The sequence below is a fragment of the Podarcis gaigeae genome, assembly GCF_964106915.1.
Source record: "Podarcis gaigeae genome assembly, chromosome: 15".
NCBI classification, from domain to species: Eukaryota; Metazoa; Chordata; class Lepidosauria; order Squamata; family Lacertidae; genus Podarcis; species Podarcis gaigeae.
The window spans coordinates 14,922,297-14,949,893 of record NC_139692.1 but is presented as its reverse complement, the minus strand read 5'-3'; the positions used below and the strand labels follow the sequence as shown (position 1 = coordinate 14,949,893).

At 45.4% G+C, this 27,597-nt stretch overlaps 1 protein-coding gene and 1 long non-coding RNA gene across 3 annotated transcripts in view; one reads left to right on the top strand and one right to left on the bottom strand.

The window, feature by feature from the left end:
• Window positions 1–27,597, top strand: part of KIRREL3 (kirre like nephrin family adhesion molecule 3) — a 761,495-nt gene that overhangs the window by 389,025 nt on the left and 344,873 nt on the right. For both annotated transcript variants that reach the window (XM_083713549.1, XM_083713548.1), the window contains exon 3: window positions 22,937–23,014. In XM_083713549.1, coding sequence (XP_083569675.1) covers window positions 22,937–23,014 — 78 coding nt within the window. The remainder of the gene's footprint in view (window positions 1–22,936; window positions 23,015–27,597) is intronic.
• LOC310832274 lies at window positions 23,978–26,025 on the bottom strand. The gene is made up of 2 exons (XR_014558232.1): window positions 25,879–26,025; window positions 23,978–24,074 (listed from the first exon to the last, which is right to left on the bottom strand). It is a non-coding gene; the product is annotated as an uncharacterized lncRNA (long non-coding RNA).

Below are 27,597 nucleotides of genomic sequence, written 5' to 3'. Positions count from 1 at the left end.
TGTTGAGCAGGTCAAGCAGGACATCAGACCTTCCAAGTGTCCCTATTTTTCAGGGACAGTCCCGGATTTACAGAAGCTGTCCCAGTTTCTGATTTCATCCTGGAATATCCTGCTTTTCCTTAGGATGTCTCTATTTTCACCAGAGAAATGTTGGAGTGTATGGGACATTTCTCTACTATATCTGTCTATGATCAGTGGAACCTCTTCCCCCTCATCTTCTCAAGGCCAACTCTACCACTAAGCAGAGTGAGACAGTCCTGACCATTGGCCATGCTGGCTGAGCCTGATGGGAGCTGGAGTTCAGCAACAACTGACCCCAGGTTCTTCACCCCCAGGTTTGAATTGTAACCTGCCAAAAAAATAGCTTTTAAAATTTAGTACAGCATCTAGTGAAGCTTTCATTACTTGCAGATGTCGTGGATCACAACTCATCATCCGCTTTGGTCATGTGGTTGGGGCTGATGGGAACTGGTGTTCCTGCTTTAGATTGTAAATAGGAAAACAGAACCTACAGTAAATAATTAAAACCGTAGCAACAACAGCGACAATTAAAGGAAAAATGATGGCATTACTTGTGAGGCATTTGTTTGCAAGTCCCATTCCTGAGACACTAGAGATGGAGGAGAATTTTGATTCCTAGTTTGAACTTTTTCAAACTATATGCAAACTGAAACACAGGCGTCTTTTTAAATGTGTGTCTCTTCCAGCTAAGTAACATGTACAGAAATGTGTATACTTTGTGTGCATGTGTGCATGCATGCGCACGCACACAAATGCACACATTAGTGAAAATAACATCAAAAATGCATTATATGATAGGAAAGTGTTTTGAAAAAATGCTCATAATAGGAAAAAGTGCATTAAAAATATGTATATAAGAAAAAAATGCAGTAAAATGCTGGTGAATTTTCATGAGGATGTTTTGCAAACGGATGGGGTAAATTGCAAATTGATTGGAAAAAATGAGACGTTGAAAGAAATAAAAAATGACAGATATGCTCATCCCTACCTTGCAACAAACACAAACACACGTATTAACATTTTGGTCTGGTCCATCATCTCCAGCAAAAGTTAGCTATCACACAGAAGATTCCTCCCCCCACTCCTTGCTATTCCTCTTCAGGTAGCTGAGGGAAAGAGGACAAGTCAGGCTTCTTGTGTCTTATTGATTATAAATAAGATGTTCATCCTTCTAAAGGCCAGATGACTATGTTCTAAATCCTTGGCGCTGTGCAGCTGGTCAATGTGGATGCGGTGGAGAAAAAAATCCACACTTCAGAGATAAATCTTTTTGAGGCATCCCCTCCCCCTAATGGTATTCTGTTTTTCTTTTTTGTTATGAAGTTGCCGAGGCTAGAAAAATTTGCTAATAAGGACTTCTGGTGCCTCTATTGCCCTTTGGGTGCTGAGAAAACCTGTCTGGCGTTTTAAAATGTCAGCTAAAATGAGAAGATTTATCAGCTTTACTTCCTCTGTATCTAAGCCTCTTTTATTTTATTTGGTGCTCACAATTTGTTTCTGGAAGCTTCCCCTTTGCTTCTTTTGCCTAAAGCTGCTCACATAAGCCTTAATGACCAGGGACATCTACCTATCCCAGCACATCAGAGCTTTGCAAGGTGTGTGTGTCTTTTAAAGTGTAACAAGCAAGAAAATCTGTGCAGCTCAATATCTTTGGACCGAGAGAGCCCTAGTATTTAAAGTGGTGCAAGACAGCTCAGGACAAACGTTTCTAACGTGCAAAAAGTCAGATGTAAGGTGACATTCAGCCAGTGTAATTTTCCCTCCCTGCAGCAAGTGCAATGTAATGGGAGAAGCTGCACCCGTTGAACTTCTGCCCTAGAGGTCTCATAGGAACAGAAGTTGACTAAAGCAGTAGAGCATCTGCTTTACATGCAGAAGGTATTGTGTTCAGTTCCTGGCATCTCTTGGATGGGGTGTAGAAGACCTCTATCTAAAAGCCTAAGGAGATGCTCCCAGTAAGTATGCAATACTGATCCAGATGGGCAGATGGTCTCAGTCTGTATGGCTGACATAGTTCCTACATTCCTAATGCAGGGACCATAGGTTAGTGGTGGAGCAAATACTTTGCTTACTTAAGGTCCTAGGTGTGGTGCATAGCTTCTCAGGGAGCAGGACTGCAAAGGACACTTGCCTGAGACCCTAGAACAGGGGTCAGCAAGGCTTACTGGGCATGGGCCGGATTACTCCCAGGGAGATCCTCCATGGGCTGGATTGGCGCAGTGCGATGCTGGAAATTGCATCTGTGCATGTCCACTGCTCCGGAAATCACTTCTGCACATACACAGACACTGGAAATCGCTTCTGTGCAGGCACAATTTTCGGCATCTGGGCATGCACAGAAGCGATTTCCGGAGCCACGGAAGAGAGCCCCTGTGCCGCTTAAGCACAGAGCGTGGGGACTTGCCGAGCAGGCGGCTCAGTTCGGAGGCGGCTCATAGGCCAGTTAAGTGACCCTCATGGGCCGCTTCTGGCCCATGGGCCTTAGGTTGCCGACTTCTGCCCTAGAGAGTCGCTATTAGAGCAGACAATACTGAGCTAGTTAGACCAATGGTCTGACTTATACTGACTCATGCTTGTAAGTCTCTTCTAAGCACTCATTTACACAACCATTGTATAAATCAGGGATGGGGAACCTGTGGCCCACCAGATGTTGCTTGACTACAACTCCCATCATCCTTGACCAGTGTTTCCCAAACCTGGGTCTCCAGCTGGTTTTGGACTACAAATCCCATCACCCCTAGCTAGCAGGACCAGGGGCCAGGGATGATGGGAATTGTAGTCCAAAAACAGATGGAGACCCAAGTTTGGGAAACACTGTCCTTGATTATGGCCATGCTGGCTAGATCTAATAGGAGTTGGAGTGCAACAATGTCCAGAAGGCCACAGATCCTCCTTTACCTAGACTGTACCACTCCAGACTGTTCCTGACATGCTAGTTGTTAACATGCAGTGGGATTTCATTTCTCCCTGGGAAGCAATCAAACACACAATCTGAATCTACCCACCTGCTGTCAAAGGTGGTATAGTCTGGCACAGGGATGGATAAACTTTATCCTTACAGATGTTGCTGGAGTACAACTCCCATTAGCATTGGCCATTGGGCATGCCTAGTTATGGCTGATGGGACTTGTAGTCCAACATCTGGAAGGGCATGGGTCCCCCATCTGGTATGGTAAAAGCTTTCCCATAAGGAATCTGCTGGGTGTGTTAACTGGCAACACTGCTTGTTTATTCTGCCGCACTTGCTCTGTGTGGGTTGGTGGTATTCTTTTTTCTGCTTGAGTTGCTGCGGAGGTTATATTCCCCAGGCACCTTCTTCCTGCCGCCCTCCAGGCACACCTGTTAACTGGCTGTGCAATGAGAGAGCGGCTGTTCATCTCAGTATCATGGACACAGACGCACTCCGGGAAACCATTGTTTATAGAGCAGAAACAAACAGTGGATGTGATCTGAATATTTGCCAGATTCAGCTTGTGCCTCCATTTGTGCACTCTGAAAATTGAGTTTTATGGAGGGGAGGGCTCAAGTTGCATTGCGTTATAAAAATTGAAATAGATACGGTAGAGGATTTCCCCTCTTTAGTCAGACAATTGGAAGCATTTTTAAAAATTGTTATTTGTTTACGTATTGTAAACTGCCTTGTGTTCCTCAGATGAAGGGTGATATAGAAATTTAATAAATAAATAAAATAAAATGTGCATTTCCCCTGTCCATAGAAGGTTGTACAGAACAAAGAACAGAAATCTCATATATGCATATATAACGCATAGGAGAAGGTCAGACACAAATCATATCCATGTTGGCTGTGTTTCGATGCAAACAGCCTTCAACAATCCAGTGCCCTCTAATGTGCCATCTGCCAACATGGCCAATGGCCAAGGATGACGAGAGTTGAACTCTCAACATCAGGAGGGCACCAGAATGGGAAAAAGTACACTAAACTGTAGTTTAGTGGTACATCAGTGAGCCTTGGGCTTCTGCATCCTCTTCTCCTGCAGCATAGCTGGAAAGAGGTCAAAAGCATCTGCTTCCAAATTCAACTAAACATAGCTTGTTGTGGAGAATCTGTGGTTCAACTATACTTTCCCTGAACAACCCATCTCTAAACCATGGTTTGTTATCCTGGCTTATTCAGGTAACGCGGTAGAGCATGAGACTCTTAATCTCAGGCTCGTGGGTTCAAGCCCCACATTGGGCAGAAGATTCCTGCATTGCAGAACTGTTGATCCTTGTGGCCCCTTCCAGCTCTACCATTCAATCTATGATCCTAAGGTAAATTAGGGATGGGGAACCTGTGGCCCTCCTGAGGCTGCTTAAGTGTCTTGGGTATCTGCCATTACTTTTCAACAGCTGGCACAGATGACATCTGAGTTGAGAGGAAAGACCCTCAAGATTTGGCCTCAGCTCTCTCTCGTTTCCCAGGGACACGGGTGGCGCTGTGGGTTAAACCACAGAACCTAGGACTTGCCAATCAGAAGGTCGGCGATTCGAATCCCCGCGACGGGGTGAGCTCCCATTGCTCGGTCCCTGCTCCTGCCAACTTAGCATTTCGAAAGCACGTCAAAGTGCAAGTAGATAAATAGGTACCACTCTGGCGGGAAGGTAAATGGCGTTTCCGTGCGCTGCTCTGGTTCACCAGAAGCGGCTTAGTCGTTGCTGGCCACATGACCCGGAAGCTGTATGCCGGCTCCCTCGGCCAGTAAAGCGAGATGAGCACCGCAACCCCAGAATCGGGCACGACTGGACCTAATGGTCAGGGGTCCCTTTACCTTTACCTTTATCTCTCTTTTCACAAGAACATCATAAGATCCTGTTGGATCAGGCCAATGGCACATCTAGCCCAGCATCCTGTTCTCAAAGTGGCCAACCTGACGCCTGTTGGAAACCCTCTGGCAGGATCTGAGGCTTGGCATAGCTCATTCCTGGTCACTTAAACCATGGCTTAGGGGAATGTCTGAACTTGGTCATGGTGCGACCTTGGACAAGCCACTTTCAGCTTTAGGGCTTGCTTGTGTAAAGGGGCCCATGGGAATGCATAGGGCTAGCTACACCCCTGCGCTGATGCAATGAGCACCCGCAGCACTTCCAAGCTTACACACAACTGACTGAGTCTGAAGGAGGCTACCTTCATCACATGAAGGGTGTTCAACAGAGGGGTGAGAAGCCAGATTGGCTGGGCTTCCAGTTGCCCATGTTGGAAATCCTCAGCACAATTATCAGCAGCTCCATTCTACATCATAGCTGTGGTGCTTCCTACAGCACCCTCTCGGCTTGGCACCCAGTGCAGGTGAACCTATTTTTAAAGGACCCCTGACCATTAGGTCCAGTCGTGACCGACTCTGGGGTTGCGGCGCTCATCTTGCTTTATTGGCCGAGGGAGCTGGTGTTTGTCTGCAGACAGCTTCCGGGTCATGTGGCCAGCATGACTAAGCCACTTCTGGTGAACCAGAGCAGCGCACCGAAACGCCGTTTACCTTCCCACCGGAGCGGTACCTATTTATCTACTTGCACTTTGATGTGCTTTCGAACTGCTAGGTTGGCAGGAGAAGGGACCGAGAAATGGGTGCTCACCCCGTCGCGGGGATTCAAACCGCCAACCTTCTGATCGGCAAGTCCTAGGCTCTGTGGTTTAACCCACAGCACCCCTGTGTCCCAGGTGAACCTATAGTGCTCCCCTAAATTTGCCTCTTCAATGATGGTGGCTCCCTTCAGATTAACACCAACCACTCATTGGCCAGGGATTGCATCCAGTATACTCAGTGTTGTCAAGGGATGAGGCTTGTTCCATATGTTCTCATTTGCCCTTGCATGCATTCAAACAAAACCCTCTAAGTGGTAGTGCTGAACTGAAGATAGCCAATTTCCTAATTCTTGTGCAAGGAAACATTGCCCCCTTGGAAAAGACAGGGGATCCTGTTGCCTAGAGATTTTGTTTTGATTTAGGGAAGAACTGAAACTGCCATACAAATGAGTATTTTGTCTGGGGTGAGAATAGTATATTTCTATTTTCCTGGTGTAATTAGCAAAATCCAGCACAGACCACCATCAACTTTACAATAATATTTACAATAATTTACAATAATATTTTATTTTATTTTATTAAAAAAATGTTATGTGAATTACTTCCTGCAAGAGCTAATGAGGCATAGAGAGGGTCAAAACCACCACCCTTGCGGTTGGGGAGGATAGGGGAGCTTTTGGCTGTCTGGTTGAAATGCAGCCATTGGAAGTAATGGGGTGGACAATCTCAGTCCATTAGTTTTAATGGGATTGAGAGTGTGTGTGCTTGGGAGCCTTGTACTGACATCAAGAGAGGCAAGGGAGCTATTTTCACATATCATTCACATTATGGCCAGTGCAGGTGGGGGGAGGCTCCCAGCAATGGTGAGCAAAGTGCCCTCCATAAGTTATATAGTTTTGGTATCTGACCAGCCACAGGTAAAGGGGCAGAACAGCATCAGCTCCAAGTTGTGGTTTAACTCAAGCAAGACACACAATGTGGCAAGGAAGAGCAGTTTTTTTAAAGACCCTTGTCAAACCAATCGTCTATTCGCTTTCCAACATCATGACACTTTTGAGCACCCCCCCCCATTGCCATTGTAGCTTGCGCAACACAACTTGTCAGTCTCAGCAGCACCGCTGTATCATCTGGAGGAGCCCACAATTAAGATGTTTTGAATATAAAAAGGGGGGGACATTAAGGGTCTCTACAGCACCACCTAGGGACGTGGGTGGCACTGTGGGTTAAACCACAGAGCCTAGGACTTGCCGATCAGAAGGTCGGCGGTTTGAATCCCCGCGACGGGGTGAGCTCCCATTCCTCGGTCCCTGCTCCTGCCAACCTAGCAGCTCAAAAGGACGTCAAAGTGCAAGTAGATAAATAGGTACTGCTCTGGTGGGAAGGTAAACGGTGTTTCCGTGCACTGCTCTGGTTCGCCAGAAGCGGCTTAGTCATGCTGGCCACATGACCCGGAAGCTGTACGCCGGCTCCCTTGGCCAATAAAGCGAGATGAGCACCGCAACCCCAGAGTCGGACACGACTGGACCTAATGGTCAGGGGTCCTTTACCTTTACTGCACCACCTAGCGAGAGGGTGTGGAAGAACAAGTCTCTCTTTCTATCTTTCCCCCCCCCCCTTTTTGTGGGGGGAAATAAAGCAAAGGGGCGCCGTTCTCTTCTCCCCACATCATAGTTCTAAGGCTAGGCATGTGAGATATCATAGTTGCACTTTCTTTCCCTTCTCCTCAATCTTCACAAGCATATCACAATTTAATGTAGAAGATTAATTTCCTTTCCTAGACAGCAGTGAATAGGGCAGTGTTTGGAGCGGGGAGTGTGATGGTTGGGAGGGGGAGAGGCATAGTTTCCAGTGACCCCTCAGGCCTGGCAGTGCCATTGGAATAACCCCACAGAGACATCACCAAAAGGCAGGGATGAGTTCTATTAGCTCAGAGTGGAAACACTGCCCCTTCCATAAATGGCAGTGGACATAACAAACCATACATGCAAATGGTTTGTATTAAAGCCAGGAGAAATCTCCCATCATCACTGTTTTTAAAGACTGGAACAAGGTTTAAGGGACTGAAGGAGTTCACCCTTCTCTGCGTAGAATCTGAAGGTTGCATTTTTGTTTTCTCTTGGTTGTATCCAACTAAGTTCTACTCGGAGCAAACCCATCAAAATGGATGAATCTTAGTTGTGCCCATTAACTTAGATGGACCCATGCATAACTTAAATGCTGCTCTAACTAAGACTAGCATTGGACAAACAACCCTGTGTCATTAATTTCTGTTTAGATTAGTTTTAGAAGCCAAAATAATTGGGGGAATTTAAGGGAGGTTGCAGATAAAAACTTTCCAAGTTGTATTCTTTTTTTCCTTCAAAAAGATTTCTTGGAAATCTCTCAAGCTTGAAGCCTTATGGGGTTTGATTCAATAATTTCTGTTTTTGCTTGCTTCGGTGCTTTCAGCTGTGAGAACACAAATGCAAACAGTCGTCCAGAATACTCTTGTGAGACACTGGGCCTGGCTCAAAAATGATAGCCCATCAGCAATCTCTAGAGAAAAGCCACAATTCCCTTGAGCCCAAGCTCACTTCATAGAACAGAAAATCATAGGGCGGCATCTCCATTGACTTTCCAGATGTTGCTCCCAATCACAGACAGGCTATGCAAAGTGAAGACCACTTGATGTGTCTTAATACAATTTGCATATTCTAATCCTTTCACTTTCTTCATTACTTGCATGCTCTCAGAGGGCAAATGGAGAGGCAGTGACACAGTTGGAGCAGTGAGGAAGGAGCAGGGGGCCCTCAGCCCAGGAGCAAACCTTGGCAGATGCCCATCATTGCCAACCCTTGAACCCATGACAAGGGTTGCAAATAAAATAATATCATTTATCCTTATGGCCAGGCTAGTGCTATTTATCACCCATTTCTCTAACTGTTTTCCTGTCTGAACTTCTCTCTCTGTGTTGCAGTCTCAAGTACTATCGCCAAATAATGTAAATGACAGGCCACTCCTTTTTGTGGGAGGATCTCCTGCTGCCTCCGATTTGGGGACCTTGTGCAGTTCATATCTGCAATCAACACCCAGTGGTGTGGCATTTAAGCCTTCACTGTGCATTTGACATCCTCTTCCATTGCCACCCAGCAACTAGAATGGCCCTCCTGCCTGCAGATTCGAAAGCTTCAATACCTCCAATCAAAGCACTAGTTCTGCAGTGAGTGATTGCCATTAAAAAACAAACAAAGAACACCTGCCTTCTCTCATCTTTTCCCCTTAGAGGGGCCTTGTTCATTCAGAACCAGGATAGGGCTTTGCTGTCCGGTCTAGCAGGCCAGAGTGAAATGTTACTTTCACATGAGTGAAAAGAGCAGCAGGTAACCAAGTTATAATTTGTAGCTCCCATGCCAGGATGCAGTTGTTACCAAGAGTGGATGGATCCAAAACCCAGGTGTCTTGAACAGTTGTGCAGTTCAGTAATTTCAGACTACTGACTTAATGGTTTTTTGGGGGGAACCTCACTTTAGATGGTACTTTTAAATTTTGGACTTGATAGTCTATGGGAGAGCCCTCTTTTGTTGGCTTCCTTTTGGAGGCAGTGGTCTTATGGGAGAGCCCTCTCTAGAGAGTCAGGTGCATTACTAATTTTGGGAAAGGTCATAGCTCAGTGGTAGAGTGTCTGCTTTGAATGCCGAAGGTTCAATCCCCAGCATTCCCAAGTAGGGCAGGGAGAGCCTCTGCTCCTGCCCAAAAGCCTGGAGTATGCACTGTCTATGGGCTGCCCAGTTCTAAGTTGTGCTTTCATTTTAATTACAAAAAAGCCACAATCAGAATTCTTTTCACAAGCATTTCCATTTCCCCTTTCTTAACCACTTGAAGCATGGAAAGCGGGAGATGGCAAGAGAAGAATCTGACCGATTTTTTTAATACAGCACAGTCCTCTTTCATTCTTTTCATCTCTCTCTCTCTTTTTTGAAACTTGAAGTGTTTTGTGAAATTGCCAAGATTTTTATTTATTTTTTTAGAAGTGTGGAGGGGGGGGGAAGAGGGAAATCTTAGGGCAAAAATAATGGAATCCGAGGCGGGGGAGGTGGAATTACAAAACCCTTAGATGAGTAAGAATTGCAGGCATGCTGTGAGGTAACCGCCAAATACAATTTAATTATAAGATACAGAGCGGTAATGGCATTTGTGAGGCTGGAGCATGATTTCTCAGTAATAGAAGGTCCATGGGGTTCCCTGCCTCAGAATGCCAGATCATCTCCAAATGATGAAACACAGTATATGTGAATACATTTTTTCTTTTTCTTTTTTTCTTTTTTGCTGCTTAAATGAGAGCTTTAGTTCAGAGGGACCACAGGTGTGGTGAGGAGAAACCAGAGCAATGGTCAAGGCCCTGCAGACTGGTGGATCATGACTGGCCACGGTGTAGCTGTCATTCTCTCTCAAGTCTGAACATATTTACCTGCAGCATATTTGCTCCAGATATCTTTCATCTTTGCTGGTTGCCCCTTTGTTTCCAATTTTCATTCAAAGCACAGTTCTTGGCCATTAAGTGTCTAAACAAGGAGTAGGTAAACTGAAGCCAGAGGGCATCCTTGGTCTAATTTCTTACAGCTCCTTCAGCAATTGCTCTGCTGGCTAGTATGGCTCCATAGCCTCTGACATAGGCCACTTCTTTCCCTTCATGTATGGCAGTATCGTACCACTTTCACAGTACCAATGAATCCTGGGACCTGTAGTCCCAGAGTTCCCTGGGCTGAGGAGGGATTGGTTGTTAAACCACTCTGGGAATTGTAGCTCTGCAAGAGGAATGGGTATCTCATAACACCTCTCAGCATCCCTAACAAACTAGTGCTCCCAGGATTGTTTGGGAAGCCATTGCTGCTTAAAGTGGTATGCTTCAGCAGAATGGTGCTTTAGATGTATAATGCAGATGTTGCCGTTATTTCTTACTTTCTCATGTGCTCCCCCAGGAGGATTACACCAGTTTTCCAACCACAGCTGACATTATTTAGCTGAGTCCTGGAGACTTCCATGCCAGATCCTGGGCAGAATCAAAAGGAAGGAGTAGCTTGGGAGGCGTCTGTGTTGTTAGAGCCTCTGTCAAGTTGGCTCCCCAAGCAACTGGAGTTCAGGACTGAGCTGCAAAACAGATCAGGAGGCAAAAGAGAGACAGCTCAGAGGCATCAGGGACTGTGGGGGGTGGTAGCGGATGCAAGCTAAGAGAGAGAGACTTGTAGCAGATGGACAGAGCAAGGAGCTAGCATGTGTCCCCTCTGCTGAGGCTGCTCTGTCCTTGTTATTTCTGCCTTGGTAGAGTTGAAGAGGTTTGCAGGGAAGACACAGTCCATATTGGCTGGGAAAGTGTTGCCAATGAAGTGTGAACAAAGCAGATGTGACTCGCTGCTGCAGAAAGGAGGAAGGAGGCCTCTGGTCGCCTTACCTCCCTCGGATGAGAGTGAAGGTGTCCTCTTACGGTGAAAGCAAACTCAGCCGGCTGGGACAAACAGCACTCATTGAGAGAGAGGATATTACATGGTTTTTGAAGCCATCCTTATATCGAGATCTGCTTCAAACTTTCTAGCTTCCATTCATGGAGATGTTTCAGTGAATCTTTTCTTCTGAAGAGCCTGGTCCAGATTTTAAAGCATGCCTTTTGAGCCAGACACTAGGATGCCTGGTTACTGACTTGCAAGTGTGGAGACTTAGTGGGGTGGGTGCCAGCATCACTGCCCCCCAATAGGTGACAGAAATGGAGCCTACCAGGCCCACCAAGAAAGGAGAGAAGGGTATCAGCATACTTTGAGGAAAACCTTAGGAGGCTGCTTCCTCCCTACCACCACCACCCCAAGTATCAGTTGGAAAGCTGGGGTGGGGGAAGGAATGGCCTGTTCAAATAAGGGCTGAAACAGGAGGACTCCTATTAGAACAAGGGAGGGATCAGCCCATGTTCTGTCTAGTTCAGTATCATGTTCTCACAGTGGCCAACCAAATGCCTGTGGGAAACCCACAAACAGGATCCAATCACTCATCCCTCCTGAAGTTTCCAGAAACTGGTATTCAGAAGAAGGGAAGGGAAATGCTTGTGCTAAATCTCTGCTACATTGTGGGATATCTTCAGGAGAAGAAATGGCTGGGGAGTGAACCCTACACAAATCCAGAAGAGTGTCTGTAAGATGGTTGGGTGGTACCCTGCATGCCTTCTTCTGGCACCCCCTGCAGCCAAGCTGGTGCCAAATGTATTGCTCTGCTTTCCTTTGGACCACATCAGCGAGGCTGAGAGTGGGGTCTTGACTTCTGGGCAGCCCAGGATCTACAGGACTGCCTTCTATAAAGTGGGACAACTTGTGACCCTTCTGGCTTGTTAACTTACTTTCATTAGAACAAGCTGTATTTTGTTCTAAGCAAGGAACTATGGTTTGTTCTAAAATGAAACCTTTCCCTTTTCAGTGCAAGTAAAAACTTAAACATGGAGAGAGAATGTATTGAGATTAATTTACTTTTACTTTTTTCACAGAGAGATTTCACAACAAAATTAGATAACATTTTTCTCTTACAATGTACCTGCTTTTCAAGTAGGGCATTATGAAATCAACAGTTTGATAACTAATTTGGTCAAAGTGTGTTTTGTTTCCATTCATCCAGCCCAAGAAGAAGCCCAACACCTACCTACCTACCTTCCTTCCTTCCTTCCTTCCTTCCTTCCTTCCTTCCTTTCTCCTGCACATATGGCACATTCCCTACTTTTTAAGGACGTGGAACAAGATGAGCTGGCAACCATCTCTGTTCCATCTGTTTAGCACCAATGATGGATCCGTTAAAGCCCCATTGTGGTCCCACAGGGACACACTCAACTAATCCTCCGCTTTTAAGATTTTATTTGTGCAATAAATGGATGACAAGGTTTGCGAGTACATAACAAAATGAATAGGTTTATAAATGCAACCTTTCAGCAGTGCAGTATGGAGTAAAATGCTGCAGAGCTAAAGTGTTTAAGCGCATTTCTTCCCTACCTCATTCATATTTCAAGCAGTAATATGCTCATTTGTTTATCAGGCTGGTCTTTTTATTGTATTATATTATATTAATTTTTTTTTGTTTTTCAAGCATATTTTTAAAGAATTAACCTGGCAAAGATTTTAATAATAATAACTCATCTTTATATGACACCCTGTTATCTCAAAGGGCCTCATACAGCTTTGCCTGCTTAGCAAAGTAAAACACAAAATGATAATAGGCGAAAGATTAGGTTCACCCAAGGTACAAAACAACAGCAGCTGTTTAACAGCCATATAGTAACAGGGTGGGAGTCGGACAAATCACACAGCTGGGCAGGAGGGGAATGAAAGAGGCTGGATGAGCACTTACGAATTCAAAACTTGGGAAGGGTTTTTGGAAACCAGTATCAGGAACTGACTGGATGGGGAGGAGTGGTGGAAGCCAGGTGCCCCACAGGGAGGACAGAGAAGATGAGAGCTTTGACCCAGGGTCCTGGCGGTGGGACTCTGGGGAAGGGATGAGCTGGGAGGTCCTGGAAGCAGCAGGTTGGAGAATGGGTGGAGGGGGGGGGAGAAGAAGAAGGCTCTTCCAGGATGGGGCTGGAAGCTGAGCGTCTCAGTGTGAGTGCAGACGCAGACAGGGAGGAATGGTAGGGTACGCCTGCCATCCCGCAGTAAGACGGTTTCGGTCCTGCTGGCTCTCCTCCTCTCATACCTTGCTCCAGGAAAGGCCTGCATGTTGCTGAACAAAGGGCCAGACAGGCCCAGAGGAGGAGCTCACACACAGTCCATCGCACCGTCTATTGGGAAGGGCTCTGGAGTGAGAAGCTAGAGGGGAAAGGCGGGGCCACAGGTCAGTTTCCAGCAATATCTCAAGCTGAAGAAGCCAAGCCTGGGAGACCTAGCTGTGTGACCTTCTGTGAATAAAAGTCAATTGCACTCCAAGCCTCCAGCCTTTTCTTGACTTGCGGAGACCTGGCATTTCCCTATCAGCCTTGTGACATCCAGGCATCATTTTTCCATGACACATAGTCCAGCACTGAGATCTCATCCTGTCCCATAAACCTTGGTTGGGGATCCAGGGTCACATTCCCATCAGGAATGGTCTGTTCAAAGAGGGGCTGAAACAGGAGGACTGTTAAAAAGGAACATTTTTGCCTAAAGGTGTATAATGAAGATGCCAAGCAAACCTCCCTGGGGAGAGCATTCCACAGATGGGGAGCCACTGCAGAGAAGGCCCTGTTCTCGTGTTGCCACCCTCCAGACCTCTCAAGGAGGAGGGACGCGAAGAAGGGCCTCAGTGTCATTAGGCCTGACACTCAGCCAAGTGAAGGTTGTGTTTTTGCTAACTCCAACTTTGAATGGTGCAATCTACTGCTGGCTCACTCTTTGACTTTGTTGGACTATTATTCACATCATCCCTTACTGTTGGTTGTGCTGATTGGGGCTGGTGGGAATTGTAGTCCTGTATATCTGGTTGGCAAAGGCTGTCTTAGAAAATAAAGATCTCTTTGGTTTTAAGTAACTTAATTATGGTAGAGCATGTGGAACCCTGCATTTATTACCACAGTTTCTGAATATTCATCATTGTGGAAGGAAACCATGAATTGATGTAAATGTGTGATTTATTTCAATACAATGAGTGTTTTGTGTTTTTGCTTTTTTAAATTTAATTTGAGGGACCAGCTGTTTTAACTTTTTGTATAAGAATTTAATTAGTATATAATAGCACAGTTAATTAAATACAAATCAATAGTTTAAAACAACTAATTGATATTTAATATGTATAGGAAAAATTACTTAGTTGTAATATAATTAACTCAATATTAAATAAGTGTTGGAATTGCAATTATGTCTTTACAGCGATTATAAAGTTTATTGTTCTTTAATAAACTTGCAATTAGGCAGGAATGAGCTCAGAAAATTATTAAACAGGTATTATTGGGCTATTAAACATTTATTACCATTCCTGATGGGATTCAGCTGCACAAAAGCACAAATTATGATGACGTTAATAAACCTTTACTACCCCTTTGCAATAGCATTTTTGTGTGCTGCTTCATCTGAAACCTCAAGCTCTCCATGACTTTTGTATAACATAATTGCCTTCAAAGTGAGCTGTAAAATTGCTAAGGAAAGGAGGGAGGGGTTGACGAAGGAAGGGAAGAAGAGTAACTCAGCAGAACCTGAGCCCCTTTTCCAGCTTTGTCATCTTCCGCCCCATAATTCAGTAGTAGAGCACTTAAGATCCCCAGCATCTTAAGTTAGAAAGTTGTTGAGTTGCCAGTTTTGTTGTTGTTGTTGTTGAGTTGCCAGTTAAGTTGCCAGTTATTGAGATAAGGCCTCTGCCCTTCACTCCAAGGATTCCCTGCCAGTCAGAGTAGTCATTACTGGGCTAAATGAAGCGACAGTGTGACTTTACATAAGGCAGTGCCTTACGTTGCTGAGTGGAGTGTGTACCACCCCAGAAAGATGCTAAGGGGACATGAAATGGATAAATTTCCCCTTCTCTACTGCCTGCAGAGCTGTTCATTCCTCTGACATGTGTAAGCTTCTCCTTCTACTACAGTGGTACCTTGGGTTACATATGCTTCAGGTTACATATGCTTCAGGTTACAGACGCCACTAACCCAGAAATAGTGCTTCAGGTTAAGAACTTTGCTTCAGCATGAGAACAGAAATCGTGTTCCAGCGGCGCGACAGCAGCAGGAGGCCCCATTAGCTAAAGTGGTGCTTCAGGTTAAGAACAGTTTCAGGTTAAGTACAGACCTCCGGAATGAATTAACCTGAGGTACCACAGTATTAGCTTTGGGATGGAGGGAGGGGGGGATAATCGCTGGACACCAGATCCTAAGAACACTGGCAGAGGAAGAGGAGTGCAGGGGGGAGCACACCACCCCCAGCAGCACGATCCCGGTGGGGTGCCATTGCAGCTGCCCCCCCATGCTGGGTGTCATGCCCCCACAGGCAGCGTATCACGCCCCTGTGGTCAGTGCACCATGTCCCCAGGACACACACCAGCCCCGTCCTCACCTGCTCTCCGCCCCCCAGTGCCGGAGCTCTGCCACTGCCTAAGAGCAGCCCTGGTGGCCTATCTAGTCCTGTATTGTGTTCCCATGTAGTGCCCATCCTAGTGCCTCTGGGAAGCCCACAAGCGGTACCATAATCATGCATATTTCATTAGGGCGCACACCCACTGATTTTACTCATAGTCATATTGCATGCATTCCCATACATTATATTTATTCATCAAACAAACTAAGGAAACTAAAACTAAACTTTCCAACTCCCTCCCCCCATTGTATACCGTATTTTTCGCTCCTTAAGACGCCCTTTCCCCCCCCCCTAAAAAGTAAGGGGAAATGTCTGTGCGTCTTATGAAGTGGACTCTGGCAGCGGCGGAGCTGCGGACTTTGGTTCCCGGAGCAGCGGGGGCCTGGCACGCTGCCCGTGCAAGCATCCTAATGGCGGTGCTCTCATGAGCGTCCCCCACCCGTGTGAGGGGGTGGAGAGAGGTGAGGCGGGGGAAGAGGGCTTTAGAACACTCTTTAGAGTTCCCTCCATCCAAGGGGCTCTGTGACTTGCATGAGAGCAGCCAGGAGCCAGCGCAGAGGGAGATCTTTCTCCCTTGTGCGCTCTGTCAGATTGGGACGGGGAGCTCCCGCCAAGCAATATATTTGCCTCTTACTCCAAGGCTTAGCTGCCAGATGCCCATGTGTGTCTAAAGGCTCTGAGGGAGACATTGCCAGAAGTAGAGGAAACGGGTCTCTTTATCCCTTGGATGAGCAAGCAAGGCTGGCAGGCAACATTTTTGGGTTTTGTTTGCAAGGTGAGGGGGTGACCTTCACTTTTACTCTGTTTTTGTTTTGCATTTTTATGTTGTGATCTTCAGAGGGAGGGCAGTATACAAATTAACAACAACAACGTGTGATCTGAACAAGCTCTCTCTCTCTCCACCCCTCTCCCTTGGCGTCCTCCCTCCTGGGTAGCGGATATAGTTGCAACAGGAGTTTCCTGCGGCTTAATGAGAGGCGATAGAGAGAAAGAGAGGTGCTACTTCCAGAGCCAAGTAATGTCTGAGCAAACATTGCCCAGGGAGATAGATGTTGTGGTTGGAGAATGAGGCTCATTGAAAAGAGCGGCGGCTGTTGGTGCAGCCGCCAGGAAAGCCAATGAGTTCAGTTTCGCCGCCGCCACTGCTGCCACCTTTGGAGGCAGGCTGACTGAGCTGTAGGCGCTGTCCCATTGCCAAGGCTCCAGCAGGAGAAGGTGCATCTTATGGTCAGGTGCATCTTATGGGGCGAAAAATACGGCTTCATTGGCTTCAGTGGTTTGGCTGCCAATCTCTGGGAGATTTCTAAATCCCCAGTGCCACCGCTCCTCCTAAGTTGTGTATGTTGTGGTGGGGAGGGTTGAGCCTTTACAGCTGCAAGCTTTTTTTAGTTAAAGGTGAAGAGTAACCACTATGGGGGGACACGGGTGGCGCTGTGGGTTAAACCACAGAGCCTAGGACTTGCCAATCAGAAGGTTGGCGGTTCGAATCCCCACGACGGGGTGAGCTCCCGTTGCTCGGTCCCTGCTCCTGCCAACCTAGCAGTTCGAAAGCACGTCAAAGTGCAAGTAGATAAATAGGTACCGCTCCGGCGGGAAGGTAAACGGCGTTTCGGTGCGCTGCTCTGGTTCGCCAGAAGCGGCTTAGTCATGCTGGCCACATGACCCGGAAGCTGTACGCCGGCTCCCTCGGCCAATAAAGCTAGATGAGTGCTGCAACCCCAGAGTCGGCCATGACTGGACCTAATGGTCAGGGGTCCGTTTACCTAACCACTGTGGGTAACTGTGAGTCTGCCTTGAGAGACTTGCGGCAGCTGAGGGAGCTGGGATGCTGCTCCAGACAACATTAGAGTGTGCCTGGCACACCTGGGGGATGATTCCAAGTTTGAAACTCATGCACATGCCTGGCTATTTAAAAAAAAGACCCATCTGATTCCCCATGGTCCCCTATAGCTAAAGCATTGTAAGTGCTGTGTGCTTTGCTCTCCGAGCTGTAGATTTTCCCTTGCATATGAAAGGGCTTGGGGGTGGAACCCGGCTCAGAGATTCAGGCCTTCAGCGCAGCAGCACCAAGACACCTTGAAGGAGCAGTTAAGCATTTAAATATGCCTTTAGCTATAAAAGCTTTAGCAAACTCTTAATGTATTTGCAGCATGAATTATCATAATGCTGTGCGTGCTTGCATTGTTCCGTCTCATCATGAGGGTAGCAACGTATTTTTTACAAGTGTAAAAGAAGGCCCCCTTGAGAGCAAACTTGAAATAAGACCTCAAATCCAGAATTATGCTTTGATCCATTGAAACTTGAATGTTACAATGTGGACTTTTGCCTTTATGGCTGGAGCCTCCAGAGGGATCAGGTGCAATGCAGTAGCAGATCTAAAGGACGGGAAGCCAATACCTCAGCTCTTTGCCACATTTCTAAAATTAAAAACATCCCAAAAGTCGTTGAGCTTTTTATAGGAAGACCCCAAAATTGTTGAGCCAACCTGTGTAGGGAATCTGGCAAAGAGGCCCAAACACTACATCAGGCATGGGCAAACTCGGCCCTCCAGATGTTTTGGGACTACAACTCCCATCATCCCTGACCACTAGCTGGGGATGATGGGAGTTGTAGTCCCAAAACATCTGGAGGGCTGAGTTTGCTTATGCTTGTACTACATGTTCTCCCCTTCACATGTGATGCTTTCTCCCATGAATCTAACCTGAACCTGCTTACTCTGACCACAATGCCCACTCCTAGTTTTCTCTAGTTCCTGTTTGTCTCTCTGACCTGATATTACTGGATATCATGTCCTCCTAGCTACAAGTCTGCATTCAGCTCTGGCCCACCCTGGGTGCCAGCAACCCATGCTGCATCGCTGCTTTAGGTCCAAGTTGTTTAGAGCTTTGTAAAGTAACAGAGGTGCCTAGGGAAGGAAGAAGAAGAGGAGTTTGGATTTGATATCCCGCCTTTCACTCCCCTTCAGGAGTCTCAAAGCGGCTAACAATCTCCTTTCCCTTCCTCCCTCACAACAAACACTCTGTGAGGTGAGTGGGGCTGAGAGACTTCAAAGAAGTGTGACTGGCCCAAGGTCACCCAGCAGCTGCATGTGGAGGAGCGGAGACTCAAACCCGGTTCCCCAGATTACAGTAGGGCTGGTCAAGTTATTACTGTATTTGAGACAGAAAATGCTACAAGCCCTTCTTGTTTTCCCAGGCAGCAAAAATGCAACAGTTAAATGACCAACTATTTGCTGCCCGTTCAGGGCACCAAAAATCACCATCAGAGCTGGCCCATAGTCTTTTGCTGCCTGAGGCAAAGGGCAAGATGCTGATTTCCCACAATCCATGTGCAGAGGATTACTAGACTGGCTGTTGCATCTTACTTCATCAATGGCGAATGGGCTAGCGGTCCCTAGATTCTAATGAGGATCTCCAGACCTCCAGTGCAGTTGTGTTGACCATGCCTTTTACGCACTAGTTCAATTGCTCCTGAGGTGCTGCCTTGTAACCTGAGAGCCTATTTACATTTTTTTTCTGCATACAGTGGTACCTCAGGTTACATACACTTCAGGTTACAGACACTTCAGGTTAAAGACTCCACTAACCCAGAAATAGTGCTTCAGGTTAAGAACTTTGCTTCAGGATGAGAACAGAAATCGGGCTCCAGCGGCACAGCGGCAGCAGGAGGCCCCACTAGCTAAAGTGGTGCTTCAGGTTAAGAACAGTTTCAGGTTAAGTACGGACCTCCGGAACGATTTAAGTACTTAACCTGAGGTACCACTGTATTATCTTTTATCCCTTTGTACACTGTATAGATATTATGTATGATCTGATGTAAATAAATAAAATATATCCCACTGCATCTGAGGGTAACAGACTAGCTTAAGGGTGTAAGGTAGGCTGCATGGAATACTGCTTTGTTTTCTCCCTCCCACCTGAAGCAGTTGCCCCATTCTGCTTAACAGTAGGGCTGGCCCTCCAGTAAATACAAACTGTTTCTATGGCTTAGATCTTTGGGCTATCCTTGCAGAGGTTTTCACTTTACATATGCCTTTATTGATAGGCCCTCGTTCTAGATTCATCCACTAGCTGCATCAATCAACAGCAATAAACAGGACCCCACCCATGCAAAAGAGATGGGTAATTATGTAATTACATTTCACAATTAGCAGGAAAGGTGGAAAGGGGGAAGGGAAGCTGATTTGTTTGGCTCTGTTGTTGAAGCCACTGTTTATTATGGCTGATAAGTTTAGTTAATTTGGTGCTTTTAATTACATTCTGATACCTTGGCAGTTCATTAGAGGCTTGATAAGGATCAATGATACCTTTGGTTTCATATCAGCAAAGGCATGAATAACAGCTTGTTTACTTCTCCAGTTTTATACAGATAAGACAAGTGATCCTGAAATGAGGATGCTACTGCAGCCTTATTGATGGGCCTCTGCCTGCTTGGACTTGTTTAAAAGGGAGAAAAAATGATTAATTCTAAACCTGGGGGCAGCTGTGTACAAATGGCAGTCCCAAAGGTACATTTTATGGCGGTTTCCTTATGCTGAACACAACAGGACTGAAAATGCTATTTGGCCTATGTCCAGATGTTTCATGAACTTTTCATGAAACAAATTTACAATAGGAGCCTGCTATCTAAATGGTGAGGCTATTCAGGATACGGGAACTAGGATTGTTGGATGCCATAAACCAGGGATTGGGAACCTGTAGTCTCCCAGATGCTGGTCAGCTCCAACAACCCCAGCCAGCAATGCCAATGCTAGTTAGTCACAACTGGAGTCAGAGCCAAACAACATCTGCAGGGCCACACATTCCATATTCCTGTTTTAGCCTCAGTGGCCCACTATGACCTGTGCTCATCTCTCCAAGAAAATTGAATCACTAAAAGTTACCACCTTTCACAGCGGATCACTTTCTACGTTGCAAATTTTGGAGGCAGCATTGATAAATAATACTGCCTTCATGTTGGCTTGGTGGTAGCATCCTCACCATTTAAAAGAAATGGTGTTTTGTGAAACACCGACCTGTTACAAACACTGTTTATAATTGGCTTGATCAGCAGTTTTCTCACTGATTTGGAATGGTGATATGACTGCAAGTATTGGGGGAGGTAGACCACATAATAGAAGATCCTTCAACCAGATTTCCTTTTTCATTTTAACTGAGGCTGGTCACCAGCCTTATGCCTTGGGAACCATTTGAGATACCAGAGCTATCTGTGTTAGATTTTGGAAAATGACATTCATCATATTTCAGTTGCTGCAATTTCCCTACCTCTGCTCCTCCATTCTGCAGGGATGGCAAACGTATGGCCCTCTAGAAGTCATTGGACCCCAACTCTCATCATCCCTGACTATTGACTATTCAGACTGGGACTGATGGGAGTAAGAACACCTGTAAGGCCAGAAGTTCCCATTCATGTCACATGGGCTAGAAAGAAAAGTTTCTTCCATGAGCACATGTCTTTCTCACGCCCTTAACTACAGCTCGTTCTCTCTCCATCTGAAATTTGTAGTGGAGATGTTGCTTTGGGCCCTGTTATTGGCATCGATTCCTGCTTGCCCTGAGACCCAGTAATTCTCTGTTTGCAAATGAAGTAGTAGATATAAAAAAGGACCACAGGCACACTAAACAAACATCAAAAGAACTTTGATCAGCAAGGCCGCACAAAATGAGAGAGACCCAGTCGTATATGTCTGGGCCACAGGCAAGGCAGAGCGCGCTGCCTTAATTCTTTCTGCTGTGCCATGAGGTGGTTTTGTTTGAAGAATCTGCAAGGTGTTTTTACGCACTGCAAGAGATATATACACATACAGATGCATGGTGAAGGTGGAAAGCACACAGAGACGGCCGTCTCCCTTTTTTCTGGAAAAACCCATGCTTAGATCCATTTCTCTGCCTTTTTGCTGATAGCCAGGCAGCTCCTGTAAGAAAGCAAGAGATCAAAGACATCTACTTCCTCAGGCCTTGGCGTTCAGCTACTTTACAGGCCAGCTGTTTTGCTTTGAAAGGGCATGGAGCCTGAAGACAGATTTATCTCTCCTTCAAGGTCCCATGTTCTATTTTATCACACGGTCTGCTAAGTGAACGGGATTAGAGAGCTCTCATTACTTGCATGTGTTGAAGAGCAGAGATTTATTGAGCATCCTCCTGAACATAAACAGAGCGTCTGAAGCAAACACTCAGGGAAGGAGTTTCCACTGGGGAGTGGAAGTTAGCTGGGCACTGGGGGCGGGGGACGGACCTGGATTTGTTCGTTAAAAATCCATACACAACTCAGGTGGGAGAAATGGAAGAGTTGGTGCTGGGATTTAGTACAGTCATCCAGTTCCTGTGACTGGTGTTTGCATCACAGCCCAGATATATCTTTGAATATACCAGGGATAGGGAAGCAGCAATACGGTGGGCATAGCATGATAGCACTGAAATGAATTGGTGCCTGAATTATAGTGATTTTGGTCACATCTGGTTGAAAAGCGCCCATGGATTTTTTGTTTATATATTTACATGCTACCTGCATGCATGTGTTTCTACAAAAAAAATTCCTTCCAGTAGCACCTTAAAGACCAACTAAGTTGGTGCTACTGGAAGGAATTTTTTTTGTTTTGACTATGGCAGACCAACACGGCTACCTATCTGTAACTGGCATGTGTTTATAGATAGACAAGACAGATATGGATACTGAATATATATCCCATGCCTTCAATATAGGTGGCAGCTAATGAAACAGAAACCATTGTCTGTTTGCTTGTTTATTGGAAAGCACTTCTAAACCACTTAATGGTTTGTTTGTTTTAATAAAAAAAAACTGCAAGAGATATAGAAAACAAACAATAAAGCAGTATAATAAAATCAGTAAGCCAGAATAAATAAATAAATAAATAAATAAGCACATAAAAACAGGAACAGGTAAAAGCAGGACGTCAGAAATAATAGGGTCTGATCTTATAGGAAAATTCTTGGTGAAACAATATGCCTTTGGATCCAGTAGATCTGTTACTGCTGCTGCTCCTGCACCACTGCTGTTAACTCCCTGCTTCAGGGCCTTATGACCACAGCTGCTGGCACTTTAGTGAGTGCCTTGCTATTCTTTCAGCAAGTGCAGCTGTGCAGGGGCCTCCACAGCAGAAAAGCACATCTCCTTCCCCTCTTGGTAGAGGGAAACCTTGGCATCTAGTAAGGCTACTCTATAACCTATGTGTAAGAAATAAAAACTTTATTTGAATAGCTTGCTTCCAACCAGGGTCTCTTAAAATGCTCTCTGCTCTGATCCAGACTTTTTTCTTTTTCTTTTGTTTTTTTGCAAATGCCTCCCATTTTTAGTCAACAGTTTTGCTTATCACCATCTACTTTGCTGTCTTTTGCAGAACTTGGTCTCCCAAAGAGAGGATGCTGTCTGGTCTTTGGGTTCATGTTCAAGGATAAGTACCGGCGAATGACTGAAGGTTAGTACAATGTCTTTGCCTCTGTTATTTTCACTTGTTCTGCCCACTCTCCTCCCCATGCCCTCAACCCACTTCCATCTGTTTTGTTAACTTAGGTCACATGCAAACAGTAGAGGCAAGTTCTTTACTCAATTCTGGGTGTGCTCATGCAAGTCTGTTCTGAGTAAACTGCAGTAAGGGAGCAGGGCCACCCCAAGACATTTTGGCACCAGACACACACCGCAAAATGTTGCCACTCCTCCCCACCATGAAGGAAGATCAGCAACAAGCAGGGAAGAAAGCCCAACATTGGGATCTGCTACCCCTGTGGATTCTGCTGCCTGAGGCAGTCGCCTCACCTTGCCTCATGGGTGGGCTGGTCCTGTAAGAGAGAGCGCCCACCCATAGACTTCCTGTCCCAACACTTCCTGCTTACTTTGTAGATCCTGATCCAGCAGGGCTTTTTTTACGTTGTTATGAGCCACTGCACTTAGATCAACAGTGGAAAGCCTTAGGTCTGGGGCCAAATGTCACCCTCCGGGCCTCTCTACATGATTCGTAGGACTCTTCCCAGGCCACAGCTCTCACCAACCCTGCTTCATACCCTCTGAGTGTTTTTGCCTGTCTGAAATGTGTCATTGAACTCTGGTAACGCCTCTGGTTTGCCTAGATGGAAGATATGTGAGTGTGTGTAGAAACTAGACTTCTAGTTTCTCCACCTACTTTTGCATTTGGCCCCACATGCAGGCCTCATGAGGTTGCCTAGATAGAACTGTGGCCTTCTGCTGCTGCTGCTCCACATCACCATTGCTGCTTCCTTGCTCACCCACCTCTCCCTGTGGTCAAAGAGTTAGTGAGCAACTGTTGGCGGTTTTTCTATTATGTATATCTCAAGTCTTATATTTGGTTGGAAGATTAAGGCCTTTGGGTTATAGCTGCTGGCTGGAACTTGGAAGCTAGGATGGTAATTTCACTCGGTACCTAAGGGTTCTTCAGCTTTATTGCAGAAAATATCTGTCAAAAGCCTTTTCTAAATGCAGATGGAGGCTTCAGCTTGCAAAATCTGTGCTTAGCTGTAGCTCTGGAACAGAGAAGCAACATTACATCACGGCTTTAAAGCTGCCCAAGCAAGCCTCCCTCTCAGGGATGTTGATGGTTCCATGGGGCCCACGTGAGCTCGTTCCTACAAAATGCAAACGTATATTACTGTTAATTCCCTCTACCAGCCAAGCATCTTATAAGCAACCATTGATTAACTGTTTCAATAGATGTGTGTAATTGTGAACAGAAATCATTAAACCATTAAAAACACTTGCAAGTAAACTCAGTTAGCATCTCAGCAGCCTATAGCTTTGACACTTGCTGTTTTGATGCAACAGATGGCGTCTCTAACACTGCCATATTTAATGTCATTGGTGTCAAAAGTGGAAACAGGCAGAGATGATCTTCAAATTGCTTATCCTTGACCACAGAAGTTGATAGTACGTCTTCCTTTCTGACTATAATTACATTCCAAGTTGCTGGTTCCACAGAAGGGTCAGGAACAAACCAGGGAAAATGGTTGAATCTATGTGATGTGATCCCCTCCCTCTAGGTAGTTTATGAAAAGTCCCTTCAAGCTAAGGGCATTCATCTTTCCTTCTCTTCAACAATGATATTATCTTTGATCTGCCAGATCCTGGCTCAAGCCACAACACTCATTGGGTGACTTTGGGCAAGTCACTGTCTCACAGCCTAGCCCAGCCTTTCTCAACCTTGGGTCCCTAGAGCTTGTTGGAGTACAACTCCCATCATTCCTAGCAAGCATGACCCACTGGTCAGGGATGATTGGAATTGTAGTTAAAGAACATCTGGGGACCCAAGGTTAAGAAAGGCTACCCAAACCTAAGAAAGAGGGTTGTTCTGAGGAAGAAAGTAGGGCAAGAGGGAGAAACGGGTGCATGGTGTTCTGCAAACCTTATAAAATTATGTAGTTAGAGTTTATAAAACAGAGCAGTTGTGGCAAGTGTGGGGAACCCATGGGCCTCCAGATGTTGTTAGACTACAGCTGTCATTGCCATTGCCATATGTTGGCAGGGACTAAGAGAAGTTGGAGCCCAACAACATCTGGGCTGGCAAGGTTTTCTGACCCTTGAGCCTGTAGCAAGGGAGAAGAATAGTAGCTTATCAGCAGTTCTACAACCCTTACCCAGTAAGAGCTTATGATACTATACTCAACCAACCACATTTCACAATGTAATCACAAGAGGAATAGGTATGAAACCTTGTAATTACATGGTTCAGAATACAAATTTGCCTAACTTAAAAGTTGTAATATTGGGATGCAACGCAAATATAACTGTATTTCGTTGTGTTCTTTAGACCGTTCATGAGGCTTTGCATATATGCAGAGAAAGAGAGAGAGTTTTGATTTAATTTGCATTTAGCAAATTCTGGAAGGAGAGTTCTTTTATTTTACTTTCTGCCTCATCATATAGTGAAAGGGCCAGGAAAATATAGGCTAGGGAGATGGCTAACAAGGAATGAACAAGAAAGCTTTCACAAAAGCCATTGTCTGCCTAGGGTGGGCGTAGTGCTTGATCAGATAAGGATGGAGAACACAAGTTCTCTATACCTTTCTGTGGGAATGTTAAGGAAGGTGGGAGAGGATATATTGTTTTGATATTATCTCTCCTCACCCATGCTAGTTAGTAAACAGTGGAGCATGTTCCCTTTGCAACTTATTGGAAGCAAGTTGATGATTCCTTAGAATCCTTTAATTAAGCAATCCAGTCTGACTTGTCCAGTCTGGATTATTCCTGATAAATTTCCCCTTTTATTTCCCTCTTAAAATAATAATAACTCAACACAGTCTTCTATAAAAGTAAGAATAAAGTTTTGCTTGCATTCAGTTCACAGCAGCAATCTGAAGGCAGGCTTTAGCTTGTGATTACAGTGAAAAGAAGTCTGGGCTACATCTCAGACTTTCTGCTTGTGGGCTCCATCCTATGTGAAGCTTGAGCCATGCGCTGGCTAAGAATCAGGAGAGTGAGAGTGAAAGTCCAAGAGTAAAAGAGTAAGAGTCCAAGAGAGAGATGGTTGTGGGGACAGAGCTAGGGTCATGCCCATCTACCTTATCACACGCAGGGGGAGGAAGCTCCAGAGCAGGTATGACGAGAAGTCCTCCCTGTCTGGAGCCACATTGTCCTGTGTGTCCATTCTAGGCAACAGGAAAATATTGTACTTGACTGCTCTAGTAATAATACATCCCACACTTCCTGATACTCTGAAGCTTTCTAAGCTTTCTCTACATTTACCCTGTGCCATTAAAAAGTCTGCTTTGGTGGTGTTTGCTCAGAATTACTGTCTGATTAGCAATTTACGCTGAGGACTCAGATTTAGGATATAGTACAAAGAAACTTGTGAATCAATTTAGACCTTATTGTGGAATAAAATAATTTTATTTCATTTTTGTGTCCAAGGTGTTTGTAATTAACAAGCCATTTTTGAATTAAACCAAGGGCAGTTTGTACTTTGCTTATAGAAACAGCTGCACTAGTTGTGGGGGGGGGGGGGGATTGCATTTCCCAGCCATATGATGTCATTTGAGTGTTGGAAGGAATGACAACAAAGAGGTTCCCACAACAGAAATTATTACTTAAGGGAAGAGGTCCGGTTCTTTCATAATGAACAAGTAACAACTGTGTGTTTGCTGCATGAAAGGAATAACTTGGAAAGCCCAATGGACAGCTGACAAAATACCTTGGATGATTGGGGCTAATCAGTTCCTTGAAACAGAGTTACTTGGGCTTGGAGGGGGGGGGGAATAAAATAGAAGAAGCAAGTTGGAGCAGACAATATGCTAATTAGATTACAGACAATGCTGGATTCAAGCTAGAAGGCTCTCCAGAGACATAGCATATATATATATAATCACATTTGGGAACATAAATATAACAGTGATGTGCAATTTCACACATTCAACAGCAATGATCATATATGCTAATTCATCCCTTTTAACAATCTGAGGTATGTGTATTATTAGGCATGCAGAAAACTCATCCAATAATCAGTACACAAGGGGGGGGGTAGTTTCAGCAGTTACTTGCAGTTTTTTCAGTAGCCACATTCACACCACACATTTAAAACACTATGATACCACTTTAAGTCATGGGCTGATCTACACTGATCTGAAAAATCCTGTAAAAAAGGGGGGGAGCTCCCACTGCAATTTCCCATTGGTGACAGATTGCTGCTCTACATCGCCCTATGGTGCCGCAATTTCTATTACGCATTTTGGTTTCCTCCAAAGAAGTCTATAGTTTGTTTAACTTAGTTAGGAGGCCACTATTCCCCTCCCAGAGCTTCAATTGTCAATTCCCTGTGAAGAGGGATTGGCCATTAAACCACTCTGAATGTGTAGCATCGATGTGGTCTCTGTCTGGCCCACTTCAGACAAAGCAGTAGGATTTTGGAACAGCAAGCTCAAGGAGGAGAACATGCTGAGGCTAGTGCCTATTTAATTAAGAATTTATTTTCCTACAGCAAAACCTGGAAGTGAACCCTTAATCATGGATACCTCCTGAGACCACATGCAGACTGCACCAACCCTTCCAGACAGTTTG